This window comes from Rhincodon typus, chromosome 1, assembly GCF_021869965.1.
Source record: "Rhincodon typus isolate 14 chromosome 1, sRhiTyp1.1, whole genome shotgun sequence".
NCBI classification, from domain to species: domain Eukaryota; kingdom Metazoa; phylum Chordata; class Chondrichthyes; order Orectolobiformes; family Rhincodontidae; genus Rhincodon; species Rhincodon typus.
The window spans coordinates 108,838,776-108,866,253 of NC_063332.1; the positions used below are offsets into that span (position 1 = coordinate 108,838,776).

The 27,478-nt window shown below is 40.8% G+C and overlaps 1 protein-coding gene across 1 annotated transcript in view; it reads left to right on the forward strand.

Moving 5' to 3' along the window:
• The window catches only part of rasgef1ba (RasGEF domain family, member 1Ba), a 423,399-nt gene that overhangs the window by 368,847 nt on the left and 27,074 nt on the right, over positions 1–27,478 (forward strand). Inside the window, exons 5-10 of the mRNA XM_048598326.1 lie at positions 3,970–4,182; positions 9,504–9,578; positions 20,328–20,423; positions 20,575–20,677; positions 24,291–24,370; positions 26,967–27,062. Coding sequence (XP_048454283.1) covers positions 3,970–4,182; positions 9,504–9,578; positions 20,328–20,423; positions 20,575–20,677; positions 24,291–24,370; positions 26,967–27,062 — 663 coding nt within the window. The remainder of the gene's footprint in view (positions 1–3,969; positions 4,183–9,503; positions 9,579–20,327; positions 20,424–20,574; positions 20,678–24,290; positions 24,371–26,966; positions 27,063–27,478) is intronic.

The following is a 27,478-nucleotide window of genomic DNA, read 5'->3' on the forward strand; positions in this document are numbered from 1 at the left end:
GGTTAGCTCCAACATGAATCTTTATCTTTAAATATTTCTGATTTGTATGTGTGTCCGACCTAATTAGTTATACTTATTTCTGAATCAAACCATGAAACTGTAAGATGTAGTTGCAATCACAGGCCATTTAGCCCAGCAAGTCTGCCCCGTCATTCATTGAGATGATGGTTGGTCTGGTTCCTCAGTCCCACTTTTCTCCTTTTTCCCAATAAGATTGATTTGTTTACTGATTAAAAATATGACTATGTCAGCCTCGAATATACTTACCGACCCGCCCTTTACAATTCTCTGTGGAACACTAGCCTCTGAGAGAATAAATTCCTCCTTGTCTCTGCCCTAACTGATTATGCTGTCTAGTCCTAGCTGCTCCCACAAAGGGAAACAACGTCTCCTCAAATACTCTGCCAAGGCCCCTAAGAATCTTATATGTTTCAATAAGGTCATCTCTAACTCTTCTAAACTGTAATGAGTACAGGCCCAACCTGTTTAACCTCACCTCATAAGACAATCTCACCATATCTGGGAACAACCTAGTGAAACCTTCTTGGGGCTACCTCCAATGCAGGTATATATTTCCCTGGGTAAGGGGATGAAAATAATTCACTGTATTCCAGGCATGGTCTAACTCGTGCCTTGTATAATCTTAGCAAGACTTTTCTATTTTTATGCTCCAATCACTTTGAAATAAAGGCCAATGTTCCACTTGCTTTCCTATTACTTGCTGATCTTGTATGATAACTTATTGTGATTTATGCATGAGGACTCCCAGATCTAGTGTGCTGTAGCTTTCTACAGTCTTTCTCAATTTAAATAATCTGCAGCTCCTTTCTTCTTCCTGCCAAATTGCATGACCTTACATTTATCCACATTATATTCCATGTGCCAGGTTTTTACCCACTCATTTATCCATTCTGTATCCCGATGCACTCTTTGTGTCGTCCTCACTATTTGCCTTCTCACTTATTTTTGTGTCATTCTCAAACTTAGTGACTATAGTACATTCACTCTCCCCAATCATTAGTATATATTGTAAATAATTGTGGCTGCAGCACTGATCCCTGTGGTACTCCACTAATTACAGTTGGTTGTCCTGAAAATGCCCCTTCGTTTTCTATTCGTTATCTAGTCCTCTATCCATGCTAATACATTATCTCCATGACGAAGAGCTCTTACCTTATTAAGTAGTTTAACGTGTGGTGCCTTGTCAAATGCCTTCTCAAAATCCAAATACATTACATCCACTGCTCCCCCTTTATCTATCCTGCTTGTTGCCTTCTCAAAGAATTCTAATGAATTTTTCAGGCATGATTTCCCCTTCATGGAGGTTATATTTTGCATTTCCAAATGCTCTACAATTGCAACCTGTATAGTAGACAGTCACATTTTCCCAAGATGCCTGGTGGTATTATCACTGGACTGTTAATCCAGAGATTCAGTTAATGTTCTGGGGACCTGCATTCAAATCCTGCCACGGCAGATGGAGGAATTTGAATTCAATAAAAATCTCAAGTTAAAATTGTAATGACCACAATTCCATTGTCGATTGTCAGAAAAATCTATCTGGGTCACTAATGTCCTTTAGAAAAGGAAACTGCCGTCCTTATCTGGTCTGGCCTACATGTGACTCCAGACCCCAGCAATGTTGTTGATTCTTAACTGCCCTCTGGGCATTTAGGGATGGGCAATAAATGCTGGCCCATCCAATGATGCCCTCATCCTGTAAATGAATAAAAAAGAAGTTAACTGGCCTATAGTTATCAGTTTTTTGTTTTCCCATTTTGGATAAAAGTGTTACATTGTCAGTTTTCCAGTCCTCTGGCAATTTTCCAGAATCTAAGGATTAGATTGCTAAATCTAAAGATTACTACCAATGTATTCATTATTTCATAGCTACTTCTTGTAATATTCTCAAATGCCTCCCATCAGGTCCAGAAGATCTATCATTCTTTAGCCTCATTAGCTTTCAAAGTACATCTTCTCTAGTGATAGTCCTCTGTCTTTTTTGCCCCTTGAATATTTAACATTTTCGGAATGCTGTTAGTGTCTTCTATATACCTAACCTATATTTCTAACCAGATATTGTTAAGAGTATGCTGATCCTTGCACTTCACTGCCAACAAAAGCAACTTTAATTAGCTAATAACGTGTACTGTACAGACAACAACAATAGCCCTTTTCTCCCAGGGAGTTTTATCTCAGTATATCTTGTGCAGCACAAGATTATCTATGTTGACCTCTTATTTGCAAGTGGTGATCATGGTAAGAAACAGAAATAGAAGTCTGTATCTGTTAACCCAGTTAGTATTTCTTTCCATTTGTTTACAGCCCTGTTATTTTGTTTCACTGTCATTACGAAAGCAATACATTTAAAGCTTATGGTTGACGTTCAATAAAAGTAAACAGGGTGTGTCAATTATTTAAAGAAGCCTTTTATGCAGGACATTACTTGCCTGCAAGTATCCACATCAATACTTTAGATAGCACAGTTTGAAAGACTAGCATAAATGAGCAAACCCATGAAATCATGTGGAGTTTTACATTGGCTTTAGTACAAGAATAATAAATCTGTGATACTGGCGACTTAATTTGCCCTATAAGCTCAGTTCCATGATTTCCTTAAGCATACCAATATTATAATTTTAGATTACTTGCAGTTGGAAAGACTTGAACTCAGGTAGAGATCAGTATTCTAACCTGTTCACCACTGGCTGTGAAGAGCTTTATGGTTCTCAGTTGCCTCACTAGTGAGAGCAAACAGATAGCATTAAACAAAGTAATGATGGGAAAGGGAGGAGAAACATGCTAAAAAATAATGCTGCAATTTTTCTGCATGCAGACTTTACTTCGTTATGTTTTTGACAATGTGATTCTTCTTCTTGATGGTATTGTAGCTGAAAACTGATCGAGCACAGTTTAATCTTGTTAGCATATTTATTGACATCCGAAATGTGTTTATGAAGATTCATTTCAGTTATTTACAATGTAAATGTTCTCTTTTCAGACATGTTTAAATTTTACCAGGAGCACCAAACAGGAAAGAACCATCATTGCGTTTAAAATGTCACTAAAAGTAGCTGCAGTGAAATTTGTACTCCCGATTCTTCCTCTTGAAGGGATTTAACTGTTTTAGTAAATATGCAATAACCTGTTTTTAGTATAAAAATATAAAATTAGTTCTAATTGGTTAACTTTATATAGATGGAAGGTAAGATTAGGATACAGTAACATAAGCACATTTTAATTTTGCTGCATTTTTAAGCGTGTCAAAAAACCTACAATTTGACATTTATTAAAAACACATTTATGGATGATTGTGAGTTACCACCCCCTTTTGAGTGAGTCAGAGAATGATTACAGCACAGAAGGAATCCATTCATTGCAGTACACACTGGTTCTCAGTATGATACTCTAAGAGAATCTGTATTTGAAATATTTCCTGAACAGCTCTACCGAGGATTGGTGTAACCACTTGCTTGTGGTATTGATCTCAGTTTTGTTTTAATTAACCTGAAAAATATTTTGACAAAATTTCTCTCCATTAAACTTGTCATGTCTGACAGTATCTCATGCCAGGGTTGGGGAACTGAAATCAGAAAGATCTGGTGGGCCTTGATGTGTCCCCCTTGTCGTGGGCCCTGCCTCAGGTAATGGTTCATTTTCAAACTTCCAGGTATCATTCCAGTATCAAGAAGCTATTCTTGTATGTCGGCAATATAATGAGCATTGACATGTTATTCAAATGTGGGCATTGCAGTGGGGCAGCGGGAGCTTTTGAGTTCAAGCCTATCTATTTTCCAAATAGCCTCTGGAGTTTTCTGCATTACTCAGAGGAGATTTTCAGTCATAAGTGATCAAGGAAATCTTTTGCTTATCTGTCTTAATGACTTGCCACCAGCTGCAGTGTTTAACTTTTGTATAATTAACTGGATACTGGTTTTACTTGTATTTGTTTTCTTCTTTCTGTGGCAGTTACATCGGAAAACCATGCAGCAGATTACTCAGAATCTGATCCAGAAGCTTGCTACCCTTAACCAGTATGAAGAAGTCCTCTCAAAATTAAATGCAACTGTCACAGACCGACTTACTGTGCTAAAGACCAAACCACAGTCCATTCAAAGAGATATAGTGACCATCTGCAGTGACCCGTATACTTTAGCTCAGCAGCTAACACATATAGAACTGGTTAGTGCTTCATGCATTATTGTTGTAACAATACTATCAGATTACATTTACAGTGCATCATTGCTTTTCTGATTTGTTTCTTTTTTAATTTGTTTATGGTGTTTCTGTCTCATTTTCTGGTACTTTTCCCTCTGTTTTAGAGGATTATGTTCACTAAGGTTTTGTGGATCACAATAAGGGCCTGGACGTTATTGAATAACCCTGTTACAGTGTATAAGTGATGGCTGTTATTATTGCCCACTGTGTTAATAATTCCCGAAATAGCAAACTCAAAGGTTGCCATTTGTAGCTCAATGTCTTCCTGTTTATTTTGCAACATCAAAAATCATCACGGACTGAATTAGTTTAGTAAAGATTCCGAAACAAAGCAGTAATTTAACACAAGAAGTTATTGATGTAAAAAGGGTAGATTAAGCAATTTTAGAAAGATTACATAATTACATAAATACATGAGAAGTTACTTCAATAAACTTGCAAGCAAGTGGAAAATTGATTGGGTAGCTGTTCTGCTTACAACCCACCACCCACACTCTTCTACATCAAATCCACTCCAGCAGATTGCTATCCAGATAATGGAGGCAAAATTCCATCTGATGGAATTGGTTGTAAGACACAAAATAGAGTCAGGATTCTGTATGATCATGGCTGATCATCTACCTCAGTGCCACATTCCTGTTCTCTCCCAATACTACTTGATGCCTTTAGTATCTAGAAATCGTACCTCTTCTTAAATACATTCAGTAATCTATTTCTTAACTATATTCAGTAACATGGCCTATACAACTTTCTGTGGTCCAAAGGTTCACCACCCTCTGAGTGAAGATAGTTCTCCTCATCTCAATCCTATTATGTGGTCTACCTTGTATCCTGAGACTGTGACTCCTTGTTCTAGGCACCACCGGCAACACCTGGCCAGGGGGAACATCATCCCTGCATCCAATCTGTCTAGACCTGTCAGAGTTTTATATGTTTCAAAAATATCCCCTGTCATTCTTCTCAACATCTGTGAATACAGGCCCCGTTGATCTTATCTCTCCTCGTACAAAAAGCTTGCCATCCCAGTAATCAGTTTGGTGACCTTTTGCTACACTTCTTCAATGGTAAATATATACTTTCTTAGGAAAAGAGACTAAAACTGTACACAAGACTCTGGGCATGTTCTCACCAAGATCTGACCTGATCACCAGCATACTTGCTTCTGCTCTTGTAATAAAGGCCAGCACATCATTTGTCTTCCTCACTGCTGGCTGCACCTGCCAGCCTGCTTTTTGTGAGTGGTGTTCAAGGACACCCAGGTTCCTATATACATCAACGTTACTCAATCTGCCACAATTTTAATGATACTGCCTCGTTCTGTCTTGTCCAGCAAATTGGATAACTTCACACTCATCCATACTATATTGCATCTGCAATGTATTTGACCACTCACTTAACTTTTCCGGAAGGACTGTTTTAGAATCAAACAGACAATCAACAGACAATTATTGGGGAAGCAATGGCCTAGCGGTATTATCACTGGACTGTTAATCTAGTGACCCAGGTAATGTTCTGGGGACCTGGGTTTGAATCCTGTCATGGTGGATGCTGGGATTTTAATTCAATAAATATTCAAAATTAAGAGTCTAATGATGACCATTAATCCATTGCCAATTGTCAGAAAAATCCATCTGGTTCACTAATGTCCTTTAAGGAAGGAAACTGTCATCCTTACCTGGTCTGGCCTACATGTGACTCCAGACCCACAGCAATGTGGTTGACTCATAACTGCCCTCTGGGCAATTAGGGATGGCAATAAATGCTGTCTTGGCCAGTGACACCCTCATCCTATGAATGAATAAAGAAGAAAAAAGTCAACCTGTCCACTTTTTTCATGGTCACCTCCTTTAAAACCTTGGAATATAGATTATCAGGCCCTAACGATTTATCAATTTTCAGTCTCATTGGCTTTTCCACTTTTTTTTAACTAACCCTAATTCCCTCAATACGTTTTTCTCATTAGAGCCTTGCTTCCCTGGCATTTCTGATAAGTTATTTGTGTCTTCTTCAATGAAAACAGAATTAAAGTAGTTGTTTAATTGTTTGTCATTTCCTTGCTTTCTATTATCAGTTCTCCCATTTCAGACCTTGAGGAACCTACATTTGAGTTCCCTAATCTTTTCCTTTTTGCATTTGTTTAGGTTTTACTGTCCATTTTTATATTGACTTCCATATTCTATTTTCTCCTCTTAATCAATCTCTTGGTCCTCTTTTGCTGAATTCTAAACTGCTTCCATTCCTCAGGCTTGCTATATTTCCCAGCAACTTTATATGACTCCACTTGGATCTATTACTATTCTTAATTTCCTTTGTTAGTCATGATAGAGATACATTTCCTATTGTGTTACAGAAAGGAATATTAACTGTTGCAATGCCTTAATATTGGCTGTTGCCTATTCATCATCATGACATCTAATGAAGTTACTTGATCCATGGTAGCCAACCCATCACTCATATATTCAGAGATTAATTTATTTAGTTTAGGGACTCTAGTCTCAGATTGGACTACTTCTCTTTCCATCCCAATGAACAATTCTATCATGTTATGGTCAATCTTCCCTAAAGCACCCTGCACAACATAGTTATTAATTAACTCCTTGTCATTACACAATCCAAATCCAGGATTACCTGTTCCCTAGTTGGCACCTCAGTGCACTGGTCTAAAGAAAAACATATTGTCCACAGTCCCAGAATTCATCCACCACACGACTATTAGTGGTTTTCCCAGTGTAGATTAATGTTTCCCATAATTACCGTAGCACACTTGTTTCATTATTCTCCAATTTCCAATTTAATGCCATCCCCCACTATTGTTTGGACACCTATAGACATCTTCCACTAACATTTTCAGCCCTTGTTGCTTCTTATCTTCACCCAGACTGATTCCACATCTCAAATTTCTGAGCTAATATCCATTGTCACTAAAACAAGCATAAATAACTGTGGATAATGGAAATCGTAATAAAAAGAACAGAGTACTAGAGAAACACATTGGATCTGGCAGCAGCTATTGAGAGAAAAACAGAATTCACATTTCAAGTCCAGTGACATTTTGTCAGAACTGTTCTGCATGTGTCCAGTACGCTTTCTTGACTACCGTATTAACCTGCCTTCCTACCTCTGTTCCTCTGAGCTTCCTAGTGTCCCAATGTTCATTGAATACTCCTCTGTCTTGTTATCTCTTCCAAAGCGCATGTTTACACATCATTTTTGTACTGAAGAAGGGTCTGGCCCGAAACATCAGCTTTCCTGCTTCTCTGATGCTGCTTGGCCTGCTGTGTTCATCCAGCTCTACACCTTGTTATCTCATTTTTGTACTGTGGCCCTGTTTTCTTCTTGTTCTTGTTTTCTGTGCCTTCCATTTTCACTTTCGATTTTTCAATCTTTCATTTCTATCTTTACTTCACTCTCTTGTGTATCCCTGCTCAGGTTCCCAACCAAAGATTGAGGGATAAATGTTGTCAGGAGATTAGGAGAATCGCCCTGTTTGACTTTGAATACTGCCAGGTGACTTTTTTTTTGACTAAAAACCAGAAAAAACTGCAGATGCCGTAAATCAGAAACAAAAATAGAAGTTGCCGGAAAAGCTCAGCAGGTCTGGCAGCATCTGTGAAGAAAAATGAGAGTTAACGTTTTGAGTCCGGTGACCCTTCCTCAGTATCTGTGCAGCATTCTTCAGTGATATCAGTGAAGAGGGTCACGTAACTACTGTAGCAGTTGGGGAATTGATGTAACTCTACATACACAAACAACTTTCTCCCTTGTGTACTTACTCACAGAAGATGATATTTTCTTGAGCATAAATGAAAAATTATGCAGAGAGCTCAAATTGTAGATTGGCCAGCACTACGTTTTCACTCCAGGCAAAATTGCTACCAGCTGCTCCATCATGCTGAAAGTGGTGTTGAGTTCAATACCTACAGTGTTTGTCCCACAAATGAACTTGAATTTATTCGCAACAAGCTCACTAAAGTTTTGTCCTGGATGTTGTTGAGCTGAACTGTTTTATTTATTCACGTTCCTGTATACTTTGACACTCTGGTGTATTCTTTGGATTGGATGAGATATCATTGGGGCTGACAACTTTTACAAAGTTTATTTTTGAGCATCTAATGGTTAGGAAATAACATTGGAAATAGCATGTAAGATGGTGACTGGATTGACTCCAACACTTGCCCTTATCTAGAACAGGAGTCATTGCTGGGTATGAATTAAAAATTAGCTACTAATTTCGAAATTTGATAGTCAGCCTCTGTATGTAATTATTAATGAAGAGAAGGTTATTGTTCATGTTCTTCTGCACATGGTTAGGCATGCCAGTCTGATGAGAGAGTCTAGCCAATCTTGCTCCTTTCATACGGAAGTCTGAATAAATCCATTTAAACCTCATTCAGATGTTCTACGTGGAACAAAAATAAAGCAAGATTATTATAAAGCAAGATTTTTTTCCCTAGGTGGGGTAGTTCAAATTTAGGGGACATTTTTTGAGGTGAGAGAAGATAGATTTAAAAGGGATCTGAGGGCCAACTTTTTCACACACAAGTGGCTCATTTGGGGTAGCACAGTGGTACAGTGGTTAGCACTGCTGCCTCACAGTGCCAGAGACCTGGGATCAATTCCACCCTGGGGTGACTGTCTGTGTGGAGTTTGCACGTTTTCCCTATGTCTATATGGGATTCCTCCCCAGTCCAAAGATGTGTAGGCTAGGTGGATTGGCCATGCTAATTTGCCCAAAGTGTTCAGGGATGTGTAGATTATAGGGGGATGGGTCTGGGTGGGATGATCTGAGAGTCTGTGTGGACTTGTTGGGCCAAAATGAAATGTATGTGGAAGGAAGTGGTAGATGCAGGTACAGTTACAACATTTAAAAGACATGATTAGGAAAGGTTTAGAGGGATGCAGGCAAGTAGGAGTAGTTTAGTTAGATCATAATCAGGTTTTTCTTGTAGACAGAAACATGTTGAAATTGTCACAGCAGTTGAATTCTTAAGACTTTCTTGGGCTCTTGTAATGCAGTGACAGTGTCCCTGCCTCTGGGCCAGTAGGTTGATTAATATCCAGGAGACCCAGATTCATGACCCATCTGCTCCAACTTGTGTCAAAACATGTCTGAAGAGGGTGATTAAAAATATCTGTAGTGACTCACATGTAATTTTGCACAACATTTTGACCCAACTTTTAGAAAAAAATAAAAAATAGGAAACTTTTTTATGCATGGTACATAAAATATGATCCTGTGAATAAATTAAGTTTGGCATGCCATTGATTTTAGTTTATTTCTGTAGGAACGACTCAGTCATATTGGACCTGAGGAATTTGTTCAAGCCTTTGCACACAAAGACACTTTAGACAACAACAAGGTACAGTTCTCTCCACTGTTACAAATTAACACTGTCCTCAATGTTCTTCAGCTGAAGTGCTTGCTCCGTAGTTGTACTTAACAGTCTGTTTTTATTGTTCTTTCTCATCTCAACATTTTTGCAACTTCTGATCTCTCTTAAATTAACATTTCAAACAGTCAGCTCTAGTCAAACAACTTGTCATCTCTGTTAATGTCCAAACAGAGGTGTTGACAGAAGACAGTTCTCCGAGGACAGAGTACAGAGAACCCCTATTTTGTCACAATGCCACAAGAAAGAAACTTTTAGTATATCCTAAGTTTTGTTTTCTCCCTTATTTTAAACAAGAAAAAAGCGAAAATAAGCATTTAGATAGATTGTAGAGCTGGAGAAATTCAGCAGGTCAGGCAGCATCAGAGGAGCAGAAGAGTCAACCTTTCAGGCTTAGACCCTTCATCATGACCGAAAATAAGCATTTGGTGTTTTTTCTGAATAATTAGAGGCAGAGAGATTCTAACCACATTTAAAAGGAAATTGAATAACTATTTGACAAAAAAATGGAATAAATATTAAGGATGGAGCAGAGAAATAAGAATTGGAACAATAGCTCCTGACACAAACACAGTGGGGTGAATGGCATCCTTTGCTGTAAATTTTCCATTTTGCCTATTAAGGACCCAATATCAACCCAGATCCAGCATGGCAAATGATCTCCTTTTTTGATGTCTATCAATCATTCTGACAGATCATAACTTCATACATGAAAGAAACTCCCACAGGGACTTCGGTAAATGCTAAGCTGAATGTGACATTTATCCGAAAAGGCTTAGTCACTGTTGTTACTCAATCTCACTCAGGGTAACATTAATATGGTACACAATTTGCCTCTCACAGCACCTCAGTTTATTCACAGGATGTGAGAAGCTTTGAGATGTGATAATATATAAATGTAAACTGTTCAGTTTTAAATTATCCAAATTACACGGTTCATTACAGTAGTACCCACTATATTTTTCCCTCTATAATAACACCTGAACTTCTGCAATCCGAGAGAACGGGGGTGATGTTGAACTTGTATAAGACACGTTACCATCCCCTTACATACAACCACTCCCGAGAATGTCTCCACACCCTTGCTTCCAGTTCCAGCTCTACACCCAGCCCCAGCTGTAAGTCCTGCTGGATATTCACTATCCCCCCAGACCTCCCCCTCACTGAGGACAAACGGTCAGTCCTCAGTAAAGGACTCACCTTCATTCCCTTCCACCTGAACATTAATGAGTTCTGTTCACGTCTGGATTTTGAATTCTTTTTCTGTCGCCTCTGCCTCCACACCTATTTCTTTAACCAGGAATCTAACCCACCCTCTGCAGACCCCTTCTCCTGCCTCCAACAAACCCCATCCTCCTGGACACCACCTCATGGTCTCCTACTCTCCCTAGACCTCTTCATTTCCAACTCCCGTCGCGACATCGATCGCCTCAATCTCTCCACCCGTCTCACTCACTCCAGCCTCTCCCCTCCGCTCATGCAGCCCTCCGCTCCAGCCCTAACCTCACCATCAAACCCACAGATAAGGGAAGTGCAATAGTGCAATGGCACACTGACCATTACATTGCCAAGGCCAACTCTCTGACACCTCCTCCTACTGTCCCCTCGATTATGAACCCACCCCTGATCGCCAAACAATCATCTCTCAGACCGTCCATAAACTTATCAACTCAAGAGACCTCCAACCTCATCATTCCCAACTCCACACTGCCCGTTTCTGTCTCCTTCCCAAAATCCACAAAATCCTGACTGCTCCAGTTGACCCATTGTCTCTGCCTTCTCCTGCCCCATTAAACTCATCTCGGCTTAGCTTGACGCTATCCTTTCCCCCCTGGTCCGGGAACTCCGCTCCGCCAAGACTTTCAACTCCCTGGCCCCCAAAACCTCATCTTCACCATGGACATCCAGTCCCTGTACACTTGTATCCCCCACGCAGATGGCCTAAAGCCCTCCACTTTTTCCTCTACCGCAAACCCAATCAGTCCCTTTCCACCGACACCCTCATCCGCCTAACGGAACATGTCCTTATCCTCAACAACATCTCCTTTAACTCCTCCCACTTCCGACAAACTAAAGGGGTGGGTCTGTGCAAGTGTATGGGTCTGGGCTATACCTGCATCTTCATAGGATACATGGAACAGTTCTTCTTCCGCTGCTATACTGGCATCATCCCTCACCTCTTCCTCTACTACATTGATGACTGTATCGGCGCTGCCTCGTGCTCCCATGAGGAGCTTGAACAGTTCATCAACTTTAGCAACACGTTTCCTCCCAACCTCAAATTCACCTGGACCATCTCCGATACCTCCCTCTCCTTCCTGGGCCTATCTGCCTCCATATCCAGTAACCGTCTCTGCACCAACATCTATTTCAAATCCACCAACTCCCATAGCTACCTGGACTACACTTCCTCTCACCCACCTTCCTGCAAGAATACGATCCCTTACTCCCAATTCCTCCGCCTTCGCCGCATCTGCTCCCACAGTGGAGTGTTCCAATCCTGTACATCCCAGATGCCCTCCATTTCAAGGACTGCAACGTACCCCTTCCGTTGATTGAAAATGCCCTCAACTGCATCTCTTGCATTTTCTGAACTTCTGCCCTCAAAACCCCTCCCCCCAAGAAAAGTAAAGACAGAGTCCCCCTGGTCCTCACATACCACCCCAGTGACCTCCACATCCAGCACATCATCCCCTCCCACTTCCACCACCTACAACCAGACCCCACCACCAAAGATATATTTCCCTCCCCATCCCTATCTGCCTTTTGTCGGGACTGCTCACTCCGTGACTCCCTGTTCCGCCCCACACTCCCCACTAGCCCCAACACCCCCGGCACCTATCCCTGCAACCACAGGAAGTGCAACACCTGCCCCTACATCTCCCCTCCCACCTCCAGCCGAGGCCCAAGACAAACGTTCCACATCCAACAGGGATTCGCCTGTGCATCCTCCAACCTGGTCTATTGTATCCGCTGCTCCCGATGTGGCCTCCTCTACATCGGTGAGACCAAGCATAGACTCGGTGACAGATTTGTGGAGCACCTGCGCTCTGTACGCTTATAATCAACGCCTTCCAGTGGCTAACCATTTTAACTCCCCCTCCCACTCCCTGGGTGACATGTCCATCCTGGGCTTCCTCCAGTGCCACAATGACACCACCCAAAAACTGGAGGAACAACACCTCATATTCCACTCAGGAGCCTACAGCCCAATGGCCTAAATGTAGAAATCACCAGTTTTAAAATCTCCCCACCCTGGCCTCATCCCATGTCCAATCCTCCTTCTCATTCTCACTTCCTTGACTTAACACTATCTGTCCATCTCCATCCCGAACTATCTGCACCACCCTTCCCACTGATCAATCCTCGCTGCTCCTGCCTGCATCCACCTATTGCCATCCCACCTACCTTCCCCCAGCCCGAGCTCCATTCCCCCTCCCCTGTCCTGACGAAGGTCCAGGCCCGAAACGGTAACTCTCCTGCCCCTCTGATGCTGCCTGACCTATCGTGTTCCCCCAGCTCCACACTGTATTGTATGAGACATTTGTTAGACCTCAGCTGGAGTACTGTGTACAGTTGCGGGCACCACATTATAGGAAGTGTGTGAAGGCGTTGGAGAGGGTTTGGAGCGTTTTACAAATATGGTTCTATAAATGAGAAACTTCAGCTATGAGGATAGATTGAAGAGTTGGGACTGTTCTCATTGGAGAGAAGAAGGCAAAGAGGAGATCTGATAGCAGTTTTCAAAATCTTCTGAAGAAGACCATTCTGAAAAAGAGTCACCAGACTCGAACATTAACTCTGATTTATCTCCAGAGATGCTGCTGCCAGACCTGCTGAGCTTTTCCAGCAATTTCTGGTTTTGTTTGCAGGTAGAGGAAAACTGTTCCTGCTTGTAAAAGGAACAAGCACAGATTTAAATTGATCTGTAAAATAAGAACAAGGGTGACATGACAAAAACATTTTCTCTCAGTGAGTACTTCGGGTGGGAAATGCACCACCTGTAAATGTGCTGAGGCAGTTTTAATTGAGGCATTCTAGAGGGCATAGGACATGATGCCATGAGACTTCACAGGGTCAGGAGTTGATGTTGAGAACTCCCAGATTAACTCCCTCATAACTGTATACCTCGTTGCTTCCACTGTCTCAAATAGCATAACATTTGACCTGCTAAAGGAGTCATCTTGGACAAGTCAACAGTTGGCAAGAGGATAATCGTGATCAGGTCCTCAGACAGCAGTACAGCAAAATGTTAGAATGTGTGAGGGAGGGTGCTGGAGAATGTGTCAGGCTTTGACCTATTGTGTGGTATCGGTCATTGCAGCAGTCTGGTTCTGTGTGTCTGAGAGAGGCAGCTTTCCCCACACGGCAGGTCAATAACCAGAGGAGAGCTATCTACCCTGAAACAATACAGGTCCATCTGGAGGGAGGACAGGTCTCTGAGGGAGAGTTGATTGACACCAAGATCAATTCAAGGATTGTGGAACGAAATTCCAGAATGATGGCAAGAAATTCAAGGGTGAGCAGGGTAAGATTGAGTGTGAGAGTTGGAAACTCTGTAGTGACAGCAGGAGCAGAGATGCGAAAGGGTGATTGAGGCTACAAGATGACAGTGTGTATCCATCAATATGGTTGCTAAAAATGTTTGAGCCCACAGGATACCAGGTTATTGTGGGAGAAGGCCACTGTGGGATTGGAGGAGTTCTAGGTATGGTCTGTGTGAGGGTCATGCATTCCTATCGGTCAGGTACAACTGCTGTAGGAATTAAGGCTTTGTAAACAACGTTGCCCTGCCTTTTCCACAAAGTTCACTTTGTGGGTTCACAAAGAATCTCATAAACCCAATCCCAAACAGCAGTGGAAGGGAGAAATCGCCAGGGGAGGCCCCTGGTCACATGGCAACACAGGTCATAGGGTCATCACCTAACAACAGACAGAGAAGGGAGGTCATTCCTTTATCATTACCTGTAGTCCTGTGGCTTTGGAAGGAAGCTGATGCCAATTGCCTTAAAGGCAGCAGCGGCTGTGAATTTGTACACCCTCATTCCAGGACTCTCCAGGGGGCATTCTGGGCATTTCCCAGGCTTCAATTGCTTCAATTCTTAGATATTTAAGGGAAGTTAGGAAATTAAATTGTGAAGAGGACACAAGACAGATATAGGTGAGTCAGGTGAGCGGGCAAAGATTAGCAAATGAAATGTAATGCAGGAAAATGTGAAATTGCCTATTTTGGTAGGAAGAATAAAAATGAAGTACATTGTCTAAATGAATAAAAACCAAAAGAACTGCGGATGCTGTAAATCAGGAACAAAAACAAAGTTGCTGGAAAAGCTCAGCAGGTCTGGCAGCATCTGTGGAGGAGAAAACAGAGTTAACGTTTCAGGTCTGGTGAGGGTTCTGAGGAAGGGTCACCGGACCCGAAACGTTAACTCTGTTTTCTCCTCCACTGATGCTGCCAGACCTGCTGAGCTTTTCCAGCAACTTTGTTTTTGTTCCTTATCTAAATGAATAGTTTACAGAGCTCTGTGACGCTCAGCGATCTGGATGGCCTAATGTTTGAATCACAAGAAGGCTTGTCTGCAGATACAGCACATAATTAGGAAATCAAATAGAATGTTATTGATTCTTGCAAAAAAGGAATTGAATCCAAACATAGTGAGGTTATATTTCAGTTATACAGAGCTTTGGTGGACCACATCTGGAGTACAGGTGTACAGTATCGGTCTCCTTATTTAAGGAAGGAAGCAAGTGCAGAGGAAGCAGTTCAAAGAAGGTTTTCATTAGACTAATACCTGGAAAGCGTGGCTTATCTTATGATGGAAGGTTGGACAGGCTAGCATTGTATCCACTGGGGATAAAGCGATTAAGATTGAATGATTGATTGAAACATATAAGATCTTGAGAGATATTGACAGGTGTCGTATATATTTATCTTTTTGTGAGCGAGTCTAAAAGTAGAAGAAATCACTGTTAAATGGTCACCCATGTTGGACAGAGATAAGGAAAATATTTTTCTCACAGTTTCTTTGGAACTCTCTTCTTCAAAAGTGAGCAGAAGCAGAGTTTTATTTTTTTAAAAATCGAGGCACATAGATTGTTGATAAGTAAGAAGGTGAAATTCATGAAGGTAGATGGGACTGTGACATAATCAGATCTGCCATGGTCATATTGAATCTTATTAGGGGCAGCCTTGAGGGGCCGAGTGGCCTATTATTGCTCCTGATTTGTGTGCCAAGTGCCCCATAAACCCTTGCGACTACTGTGCCGTCAAAATGTCTCAGCATTTTGCTTGTGCCACTGTGCTTGATTTGATTTGATTTATTATTGTCACATGTACTGGGATGCAGTGAAAAGTGTTGTTTTGTGTACTTACCAGACAAGTCATACTTTACATAAATATATCAGGGTAATAGAACAGAATGCAGAATGTAGGGTTACAGCTATCGAGAAGGTACAGAGAAAGATCAACTCTAATATGTGAGAGGTCCGTTCATAAGTCTGATCACAGCTTTGGTGTAATTCTGATATTAACAGCTGATAAATAGCCAGCCTGCTGAAGGCAAGGACCTCTGGTGGTCTGAAGCCTTGAGGTACCTGATCTTGCTAGAGTCTCCTGCACAGACACAGGGACATCCTCCTCGGCTCTGCCTGCTGGAGACTCATTGGCAGGGGGGATAAGGTGCACCCAATCTCCCTGGGAGGCTGTTAAAAGGTTGGCCCAAGGCCAGCCAGAGCAGCCTTGGCAGAACTCAAGTCTTGGAAGGACATGCTCCGTGCAAGGTTTCACATAGTCCATGGCACCTCTGCTAGGTTTTCCCTTGCCTGTTGTGCATGCCACAGCTCCAGACACGTGAATGGAACAGCTCACTTTGTCATGCTATTGGGAGATGCACTTTTCAGATTAAATTTCCACCATTATGTATTATGCCAAAGCCAGGCTTTTCACTGCACTGCTATTTTTGGTTATGACTTACAGAATGAGAATGGATTGAATCTAATAATAACACTAATAGCATTCGTCTGAGATGGAATAAAGAAAGTACTGAACTGAGAAACCATAACATGTGCAATTTATATAGTGTTAAACCCAAGAGAATTTATGACTCCAACTCTGTGGTGTAATAACAGTTTTTTTTCTACTGTATCCAACAGATTGAAAACACTGAAGCTCTTAAACTCTTGTACAGAGAGAATGCAATATCTCATGAATTTCAGTGTTACACTGTGTAGCAAATAACGTTGTTGTCTTTTACTGAGCCCAAAGCTAAACAAAATGGATAATGGCTTCAATTGATAAGATTTGTAGTGCATGATTTTGATTCATTTTACAAAATGTTTAGAGATACCAATCCAAATCCAATTGCAGGTGGTTGTATTTGCTTTCCAGAAGTTTTGGAAACAGATCTTCTAATTGCACAAAGTATACTTGATGACAATAAGATGTGAAACAGTGGGTGATTCAATTTCTGCTTAAAAAATACAGTGAAGAAATCAAAATCTATTGAACGGTGTCCTGATCAAACATATACTCTTCCAGGACTTCAGAACTATGTGAACTCCTTACCTCCATCGACCTTCTATTCATTGTATTGTCTGCAGACTTTTATTACCCAGCTAAACACTTATTTTTGACATTTCATCTTCGGTCGTACTAATTTTTAGCGAAGTGATTTACTGCACATCTTACTCCTTAGCTAGTACTCTTACTAAAAATAATAAAAGAGCCATTTTAAGGTGTGAGGAGAAAGATTTAAAAAAGACATGAGAGGCAATTTTTTTACACAGAGGGTGGTTCGCGTGTGGAGTGAACTTCCTGAGGAAATGGTGAATGTGGGTACAATTGCAACATTTAAAAGACGTTTGGATAAGTGCATGAGTAGGAAAGGTTTAGAGGGATATGGGCCAGGAGCAGGCAGGTGGGACTAGTTTAGTTGGGATTATGTTCAGCATGGACTGGTTAGATCAAAGGGTCTGTTTCCATGCTGTATGACTCTGTGACTCTAAGTAGAGTTGGAAGAAATAAAAACAGATATTGCTGGAAAAACTCAGCGGGTCTAGCAGTACCTGTGGGGAGAAAGCAGAGGTAATGTTTCGAGTTCAGTGACTTCATCAGAAGAACTTTGTTGTCCATTTCATTTAAGGTTCTGAACACATGCATAATACCATGTTTAAACTTCTCCTTAACTATTCTTGTGTTCTAAGGCTATGAAGTTATGCTTGATTTTTGAGTTCTTCTAGGAGATGCTTGATTTAGCAGTCACAATTGTTCCTTTAATGAGGGCATTGCTGGGTTATAAATTCACATATACTGGTGAAACTCCCCTTGCTGATCTGTGTAATTGTGTTATCCCAGTGTCAGGATATTTAACAGCAGGAATCATTGTAGCTGCCGTGAGTCTTATGCTCACCTGTCACCAGCAGGTGCATTTTTAATATGTGTCGCTTCATCATGATCAAGGGCAGGATCCCCGGCCACAGGTTTTATACCCATTTACTCACATGATTAATGTCAATTCTTGTACTACCACTGCTGCCCAGTTTAATACCAAGTAACCACTCATCGGGTTGAACACTACAATGGCGTGTGTCCATTGGGGCCATTAATTGGCTTGAGGCAAGGGCTGTGTGTACAGGGCTGTAACGGACAGGAAATCTGTTATCAAGGGTTACCCTTGGAGATGGAGCCCAATTAGCATAGGGGCCCCAACACGGATACAAGAACCACTTGCCTGGCCATCAGCTAACCAGGTAAGAAGGATGAGAGGTGAGTTGATAGAGGTGTACGAGATGATGAAAGGCATAGATAGAGTGGATAGTCAGACACTTTTTCCCAGGGCGGAAATGACTATTACAAGGGGGCATAATTTTAAGGTGATTGGAGGAAGGTATAGGGGAAATGTCAGATGTAGGTTCTTTACACAGAGAGTGGTGGGTGTGTGGAATGCGCTGCCGGCAGTGGTAGTGGAGTCAGATAGTTCGAGACTTTTAAGTGACTCTTGGATAGGCACATGGAGGATAGTAAAATGTAAGGTATGCAGGGTAGATTGATCTTAGGATAATAGGTCGGCACAACATCATGGGCCGAAGGGCCTGTACTGTTCTACGTTCTACGTTTTAACGGATAGACTGGACTGTTGCATAAGTCTCCCCCATGAGGACAAAATCACAGTAACAATGGGAGGAAATCCTTAAGTGGGCATTATTTGGCCCTCTGAAGGCCTCAATTGATACATAGATGGCCAGGTCTCCTGAGGTACCTGCGCTTCCACCCCCAACCCCACCGCCCCACTGCTGGTAAAATTACACCAGAGGTTGGGGCAAAACGGTTGGCACTAGGAATGGCATAATTGGCATGGTGCCCAGTTTGGAAATCTGGGAAACCAGATGTCTGACCATCTGTTCAGCCTGCATCTGTTGATTCAGTTGTCAGATTGCCTCATTATGAAGGCTTGAGTGGGTTCCAAGACACAGTCATCCATTCAGCCCTATTGGCTGCAAGTGGGAGTGCTAGCGTTGTTTGATCGACACTTTTATTAGCATTTAGTAAATTTTTTTTCTTTCTTTAAAGTAGATTTTCATTTCCAGTATGTTCATTTGAACAGGAAGAGGAGGTGTCAAGAGGACCACAGCTTTGTCCATTGATACTTTTTAACATTTCTGTGTGGTTGTAAAAGGAACGCTTTTTTTCTTAGAAGAGGTTTCCAAAGCCTATTTTCTTAGTTGATCATTTAAAGAAGCATTTTGAAGAATTGTCGGCATTATTATTGGTTCTGAGCACAGTGGATATTGGAGGAGAAGGTGTAGAGGATGTAAGAGGGCACAAGGAAATGGAAAGGGCATGGGAGCACGGGTCCATTGAGTATTGAGGAAATATGGTGGGGGTATGAAGGGGACATGGGAGATATGAGGGAGCGTGGAGTGTGTTTTGGGAATATGGGAGGGCTTTGGCAAGACATTTTAAAAGTAACTGTCAAAAGGTTCTCGACACCACAGCAGGCTTCTCCCAAAGTTTACAACTTGATTTAACCAGCAGGGTTACCTACAGCCTACGGGGAACTCACCTGTCTCAGGGAAAATATTGTCGGTAGGGGAATTTGAAACTGCAGCAGAGAATTACATTGTGAACCTGAAAGCACTTTAAGTGCTCAGCAGGTTGAGACTTCCAATCCAGCAAAAATTGGTGGTAGATGTAAAAGAGCTGGCTACTTTGAAATCGTGGTCCTACACATATTGTGTCTTTGCCTTCTGAAGTGGATTTGATTAGTGTCTAAAGGGCAATAGCAGGCTTAAGGAGCCAGGATGGAAATTGCGTGAATTTGTAAGCGTGAATTTGAATCCGTACATCCACAGCAAATTTCACTGCGTTTTTGAAAAGGATACTTTGTAACAGTCTTGTGGAGAAATGCTACACCATGCTTTCAAACCTAATGTTACAATGAAAAATCCAAACAATATCCAAAAGTGCTACCAGCTGAGTTTTTGGTGCTAATAAGTCTGAATGTTATATGTTTTATACACATTTGATTGTTTTCAGTTGAAAATCATCGACAAAGTTTAGAAGGAAATATACCATGACAAACTGTGCTATGTCAACATCTCCCAATATTTAAAAATACGCCATGACACCTACCGTTCATCACATACACTTTTATTTGTGAAATTCAATGGAGTATTTTGCATTTTTCATGAAAAAATCTTGTTGGCATTCTTTTATTTCAGAACTGTTTTAATGATCTGAAAAAAGCAAGCAACCTGGAAGCATATGTAGAGTGGTTCAACAGACTGAGCTATCTCGTCGCGACAGAGATCTGCATGGTGAGTCAGCCCTTTCCATGTTCTAATATGGAGTTATTTCTTTGTGCCTGTCACCATAATTGTCTCATTATTATGCATTTCAACTGGCAGTTTCCTTTAGTGAAAAGTATTGTCTCATCTAAAGTCCAATTTTCTCACCTGTCATTCACAGCCAGTGAAGAAGAAGCACAGGGCACGAGTAATAGAATATTTCATTGATGTGGCTCGGGAATGCTTCAATATTGGCAACTTCAATTCCTTGATGGCAATTATTTGTAAGTATTGCTCATAAACTGAGATTTAACTTACACAGGACAGATTAATCAGGTTGGTAGATTCTCATTAAATTACAACAGTATTATTTATGAAATATGTTTGTGATATGCTTTCTAAATTATAATCAGTCATCAGCACTGGTATCTAGACAAGTCATATGCATTCAGCCACATATACATTATTGATTATGAGTTTAACGTTCAGTAAAGAAAAAAAAAATCTATTAAGTCTAAAAGAATGTATCATGCAAGCACATTAGGTTTAAATTGTCAGTATCTTTAACTTTAGGGACTTACAACAAAACGCTGCCCTGTAATTGAGCCAAGTTAATACAATGCTATCAGCAAATATAATAACGTACTGGTTTTGTATCTCAACGGCATTTGAGTATCAGTCAGAACAATTATACTAACATTTTATAGATCATTGACTGGTCCACATTTGAAACAGCATTTGGAAATTGTGAGCACCATACCTTCAAGGTGACATTGCTGCATTGGAAATGGTCCAAAATATGATTGACGGGGATAATTTGAGGCCTGAGAGCTCTCTGTTATGAAGGCAGACTTAGTGAACTGATTATTTTCATTCAATAATAATTGAGTGTGGATGAAATCCAAGTTTTAAAACACTGACAATAAAAGGTTATGTGGGTTTTGGTGAGTTACATTGTTTGGATTGTGAACGCAAATTTGCAGAATATAAAAATTGCCCAGTAAGCTTCAAGCAACTGCCTCAACAGAATAAAATATGGGTGGATTGGATCACCAACTGAAACTGACAACTGTATTTTTGATAATTTTTGAAAGCTGAATAAAGATTTTTTTTGGAAGTGTACTTGATGGTTCTAAGTAGTATAATGAAGGATATAATAGTTGATAATAATTGAACCTCTGGGATTGAGTACAATTGATATCATAAGGAGGGGTCAGGGATAAATGTGTGTTTTGTATATTTTGTGCGTAACAAGGAAAAATACCATAAAATATGTCTTCAGATAAATAAATGGATTGGATTGAAATGCTGATTATATATGACCTTGGGGAAAAGAAGACTCTACTAAAGCTCATGGATTTTTTCATGATATTTTAAATGTATCTGTAGTCCCACCAAATATTAAGGTAGAATTTGTATGATGCAGTCTGTTAATACTAATAATCTGTTGCTATGCTAATTATGATGAAAAAAAAAGCACATTTAATAATATGTCTTCTAAACTGAAACCAATACATTTGCATGCAATTGCTTTCACGTTGACCTTGGGTTTGTGGTGGTCTGAGAGGGGCATTCGTGGTTACTCACTAAAATTCACAAGCCATAAAGTTCTTAGTTGTAACAACATAAAGAATTTAGGAACACTGAATTTGACTTGTACTAGTGGACTACCGGTTTCATGGTGCTGGCAAGGCTCCTTCTGTTGAAGGTTCATCATCTTGCTCAACATTTGAATAAGTTGACTAAAATGCACAACTTCCAGCACTTTTAGTTTCATACATCTAAGCATCAACTCTATAGGAGAAAGAGAAAGTTAAGCTGCAGACGCTTGCAGACTTTTCAGTGAAACCTTAAACCACTAGTTGACATCAGCATTATCAAATTTACCCCATTTCCACATCATTTATTTGTTCATTAACGGGATGAGGGCATTGCTGGCCAGGCAGCATTTATTGCCCATCCCTAATTAAGAGTCAACCACATTGCTGTGAGCCTGGAGTCACATGTAGGCCAGACCAGGTAAGGAAGGCAGTTTCCTTCCCTAAAGGACATTAGTGAACCAGATGGATTTTTCCCGACAATCGGCAATTGATTTATGGCCATCAGTAGACTCTTGATTCCAGATATTTATTGAATTCAAATTCCACCATCTGCTGTGGTGGGATTCGAACCCAGATCCCCAGAACGTTATCAAGGTCTCTGAATTAACAGTCCAGTGATAATACCACTAGGCCATCACCTCCACTAGAAAGGGGGAAAGGGTGAGCTGCAAGTTCAGCCAACGAGGTGTAGTAGACTCATCCACCCCCTTGACATTGAACACAGGCTTCATCAAGCTTGCCAATGCACCAAGCATTTCATGTGTATAGCAATCAACCTCTTCTCTGCACTGCTCATGTTGGAATGCTCACTTGAGACCCTTCTAGCAGATTCCTCTCTGTCAAGCCCGGACCTGCACACCCTTGCTCCACACCCTGACAGCAGGCCATTAATGCCTGTTGTTTCACTGGATAGAATTTAATTCCTTGCCATCCAGCACAGGGCAGGTCAGAAGATGTAGGATAGAGAAGCATCACCCTGATAAAGAGGGACAGGGATGGTTGAGAACAACTTTGCATCCTCGAGACCAACTGCAGTCCTTGAATGGCCAATTGATGCCCATTTTAAGGGCCTTATCCTGCTTCCACTCATTCTACCAATGAATCATGGTCTTTTACCATGTGGAAAGGACACCCTGACCACTCATTGAGTGAGTGACTGCATGTAATCAGTCACCCAGTGCCCATGGAGTCCTCCCTCTCATCGACGTTACCTACTCCACCTCTTTGTTGGCACCCCCACTGATACTGCTGTTTTGAGATCTTTCTGCACTCCCAGCTGTGGACACTGTTCCCAGTGCTGCTGTTGTGCCTGAATAGCTTGTGGCTGTTTGAATAACAGGCAGCTTTTGGATGTGGGATCTTCAGCTTTAAAAGCACGGGAACCCCAATGGCAGCCACTTAACTGGCTGATGGACCTCCCAGTACTGGCCATAAACTTTTACAGGCTTTCACCATGTGCAAATCCGTCCTCTTTCACTCTAAAATATGTGCATTGTCAGAATATGAATTAGTGACTGTGAATGTGATATATCTTCATTATTACACTGTTCCTGGTCTCCCTTCACCCTGGCAGTGATGCAAAAGTTGGGTATTTGCAGGAACAAAGCACAAGAGTGAGGTTTTGATTTTGGGAAGGTGGGAAGGTCGGAGGTATGTGTTTACACTATTTGCAGCTGGTAAATATGGGATGAGGCAGGATGTGAGAGGAAGATTAAATGTGAAGATACAGTATTCCTTGACCAATTTCAACACCTCAGCAATGGATATCCAACAATGACTAGTACTGCTCCCTCCAAGGAAGTCACAATGCACAGGCATGCATGTTCTCTTCCTGTTAGTTCCCTCTGTCTGGATTGTGCACCATGTAAAAGAGACAAACTGTGTGAATTGGACAGCCTGTATGGCAGATCTGGCTGTTAATGGTTAAACAGCAGGCAATGCATTTAAGCTATGATTTTTGACTGCGTTGAAGTATATGAATATCACGTTAAAGTTCTGATAGATAAAAAGGTTAATTTTGGATCACAAACCCATTCCTGTTTTGAGGAACTTTTAAATTTAGCCCTAATATGGATAAATAAAAATGCTCCTTTTCATCTTTTCAACAGACTTTACAATATTCTAATTCTTACCACTGAAGTAGAAATTACCAGTAAAATAGATCTTAATTATTCCTATAATTCTTGCAAGTCACTCTGTCTCCTCAAGAATGTTGAATATATATTGCTCACTGAAGAAACTTATTCTTTTTCAGTACGTTAACTAAACATGGGCATTTTAATTTACCTCTTTACAGCTGGCATGAACATGAGCCCTGTTTCTAGACTAAAGAAAACCTGGGCAAAAATCAAAACGGCTAAGTTTGATATCCTTGAGGTAAGTACCACTAGCACAATATTTAGCCTGAGGCTACTTCACCTACATGCATTTATCACTCGCATAATGTATGTTCCATGTTATGAGAGTCTAATTTTAGTCAAAGTACTAGGCAGTACTCAATGAATTACAATTTTGGTTCATGATCTAATATCACAAATTTACTGAGATGCACTGGTTCATATTTGTGACCTATCCTTGCTGGTGTGTTTTATTGCTTTCAGAGTATATATTTTTTCATTGGCTGTTATATCACTTTTTAAGTTCATAAAGGAATTGAGTTCTCACTGGATTGCACTCTCTTTTCCAGCGTTATTTTCCTGAAATTGGGCAAAGCTGTGCAATAGATCAAGAAATTTCAACTCAAGTTAGGTTCACTGCAGAGATAACACAGTGTGGAGCTGGAGGAGTACAGCAGGCCAGGTCAGGTTGGAACCCGAAACGTCAACTTTCCTGTTTCTCTGATGCTGCCTGGGCTGCTGTGCTCCTCCAGCTCCACACTGTGTTATATCTGACTCCAGCATCGGCAGTTCTTACTATCTCAGGTTCAGTGCAGTCTAGGTTTTCACAGGACTTTGCAGAGAATGTAGAGACCATCCTTTCACATTTCTGCATTGTTTTTTAAAAGGGAATCTATTTCCATCCACAAAACTGATCACACCCCTAGATTAGCAAAACACCATGATGGGTTTCCAATAATTGTGTTACTTTGAAGCTGTTTACAGTTTCTAGAAGTTATTAAATATTTAACTTACTAAGAAACTGACCAAAGTTCTCTATTTAACCTAATAGATGATTGTGTATAGTCTTTGAGGTAATTTAAGGTCAGCTTCATGGTAGTGAGCTAGGGTGAAGTCGCCAGAGTCCTGTTGGAACACAGGGCTGCTCCCTCATTAGAGAGATATGACATGGTAGTTTGGTTTGAAGGTCACCACACTTCAGGCAAGGGTGGAAGTTGAGAAGGAGAGTCCATCTCCTTAAGAGGGAGAGAAGGGGAGGCATAGTGGCACAGGGGTTAGCGCTGCTGCCTCACAGCACCAGGGACCCTGGTTTCGATTCCATCCTCAGGTGACTGTCTGTGTGGAGTTTGCACACTCTCCCTGCGTCTGTGTGGGTTGCCTCCGGGTGCTCCGGTTTCCTCCCACAGTCCAAAGATGTGCAGGTTAGGCGGATTGGCCATGATAAATTGCCCATAGTGTTCAGGGAGGTGTAGATTAGGTGGGTTTATAGGGGGATAGATCTGGGTGGGATGCTCTGAGGGACGGTGTGGCTTTGTTGGGCTGAAGGGCCTGTTTCTACACGGTAGTGATTCTTTATGGTAACCTCAACCAGTGCAGGATTGAGCACACACTCTGTATTTCAAACTAACCATCTAGCCAAATGAACTAGCCAATCCCCACGCGTGAGCTAGCGGATATCATTATCATACCTGCCCATTTTCAGAAGTATTCATAAAATTAAACCACCTTCCTATTCTTAAGAATATCAAGAAATATTCTTTGTACAAGTAAAGAAAAATGAAATGTTTTGTTCTAAAATGAAGCTCGATTCCATGGAAGATGTTGCCATTGTAATTATGTGGAGAGTGGAATCTTGCACCACAGCTTCACTAGAGAAAACTAGTGCGATGTGGACACATGTTGCTGCTTGCACTTAAATTATAGATTTTACCCTAAAATTTTATTTAATTCAGCTAATTTCTTTCATGTTGTGGTTTTTAATTCCATTTTTTATCCAGTAGTGCAAGAACATCAGTTATATGGTGTAGCATTATGAAGTATGTGCAGTATTACATGGTATTGTGAATTATAAATCATAACCAAAGCACATCTCAGTGGGTACAGTTGTATGTGGAGAGGGACTCGGAGGCAAAAACAAAGCATCCTGATAAACACAAAGGTCTGAATGCCGTCCTGACTGAGTCCATTGAAAACACGAATCAATCTTAAAACAGTTTAACAATATCCCATACACATCTACACCCAGGCCCTCAAAAATACTATTGTTCAAAATAGAAATCATATGCAAAAACAATATGTTAATATTTATAAATGCCAGCAGTAGAATAAACCTCCGCAACCACTGTTTCACAATTGTTTGAAATATTCAGATATTTGCATGCTCACTCTCTTTAGTCATTGAACAATCCATAATTTCACATATATTTTGGACATTTAATGCAATTATTAGTTTTCATTCTTATTAGATTTCATACACCTTGTTCTATTTAAGAACAAGATGTCCTTTGCCAAACTGCTGTTTAAGTTGGCTGCCAGGTGGTACCCTTTTGCTTGCCGATTTTTATCTTCTGCTCTATTGAATGCACCTTAAAAGTCCAATTAAAAGTAGAAAATCACGATTAGAAATTTGTAAAGCAACTTCCTACGTTTATACAATAAACATTGACCCAACACAGATAAACGTTCTTCCTTTGCTTGTAGGATCCGCATAAGTTTATTATTAAGAACAATTATCATTTTATTCTCAGATTGTTAATTATAATGCAATTTGTAAATCTTAATTCAATTTTAATTCAATTAATATAAATTTTTCATGCTTTAAAATGATCACTAATTGAACTTTTGTTTGATCCCAGCATCAAATGGATCCTTCTAGTAATTTCTACAACTATAGAACAGCTTTGCGAGGAGCAGCTCAAAGATCAATGACAGCCCATAGCACCAGGGAAAAGGTAAGAGATTGAAATATATGGTTATAACATGTAATTCTAGTATTGCAATTTGTGATTTCTGATGTGAATTTAAAAAAAAAATGTTAAATAGAGGATTCTTGAGTTTATTGAGCTGGAATTTGTTCTCCTTAGTGACAACAGAATTTGTCATTCTCCTTCTGTTAGCTACTCACAGACCTGTTATGGACTTGGAGATTTTCCTAATTGATGGCTCAGTGGTTAGCGCTGCTACCTCACAGTACTGGGAACCTGGGTTCAATTCCACACTCGGGTGACTGCCTGCGTGGAATTTACACATCCTGCCTGAGTCTGTGCGGGATTCCTTTCGGTGCTCGAGTTTCTTTTCAAAATCCAAAGATGTGCAGTCTAGGTGGGTTAGCCATGGGAAATGCAGGGTTACAGGGATAGGGTAGCGG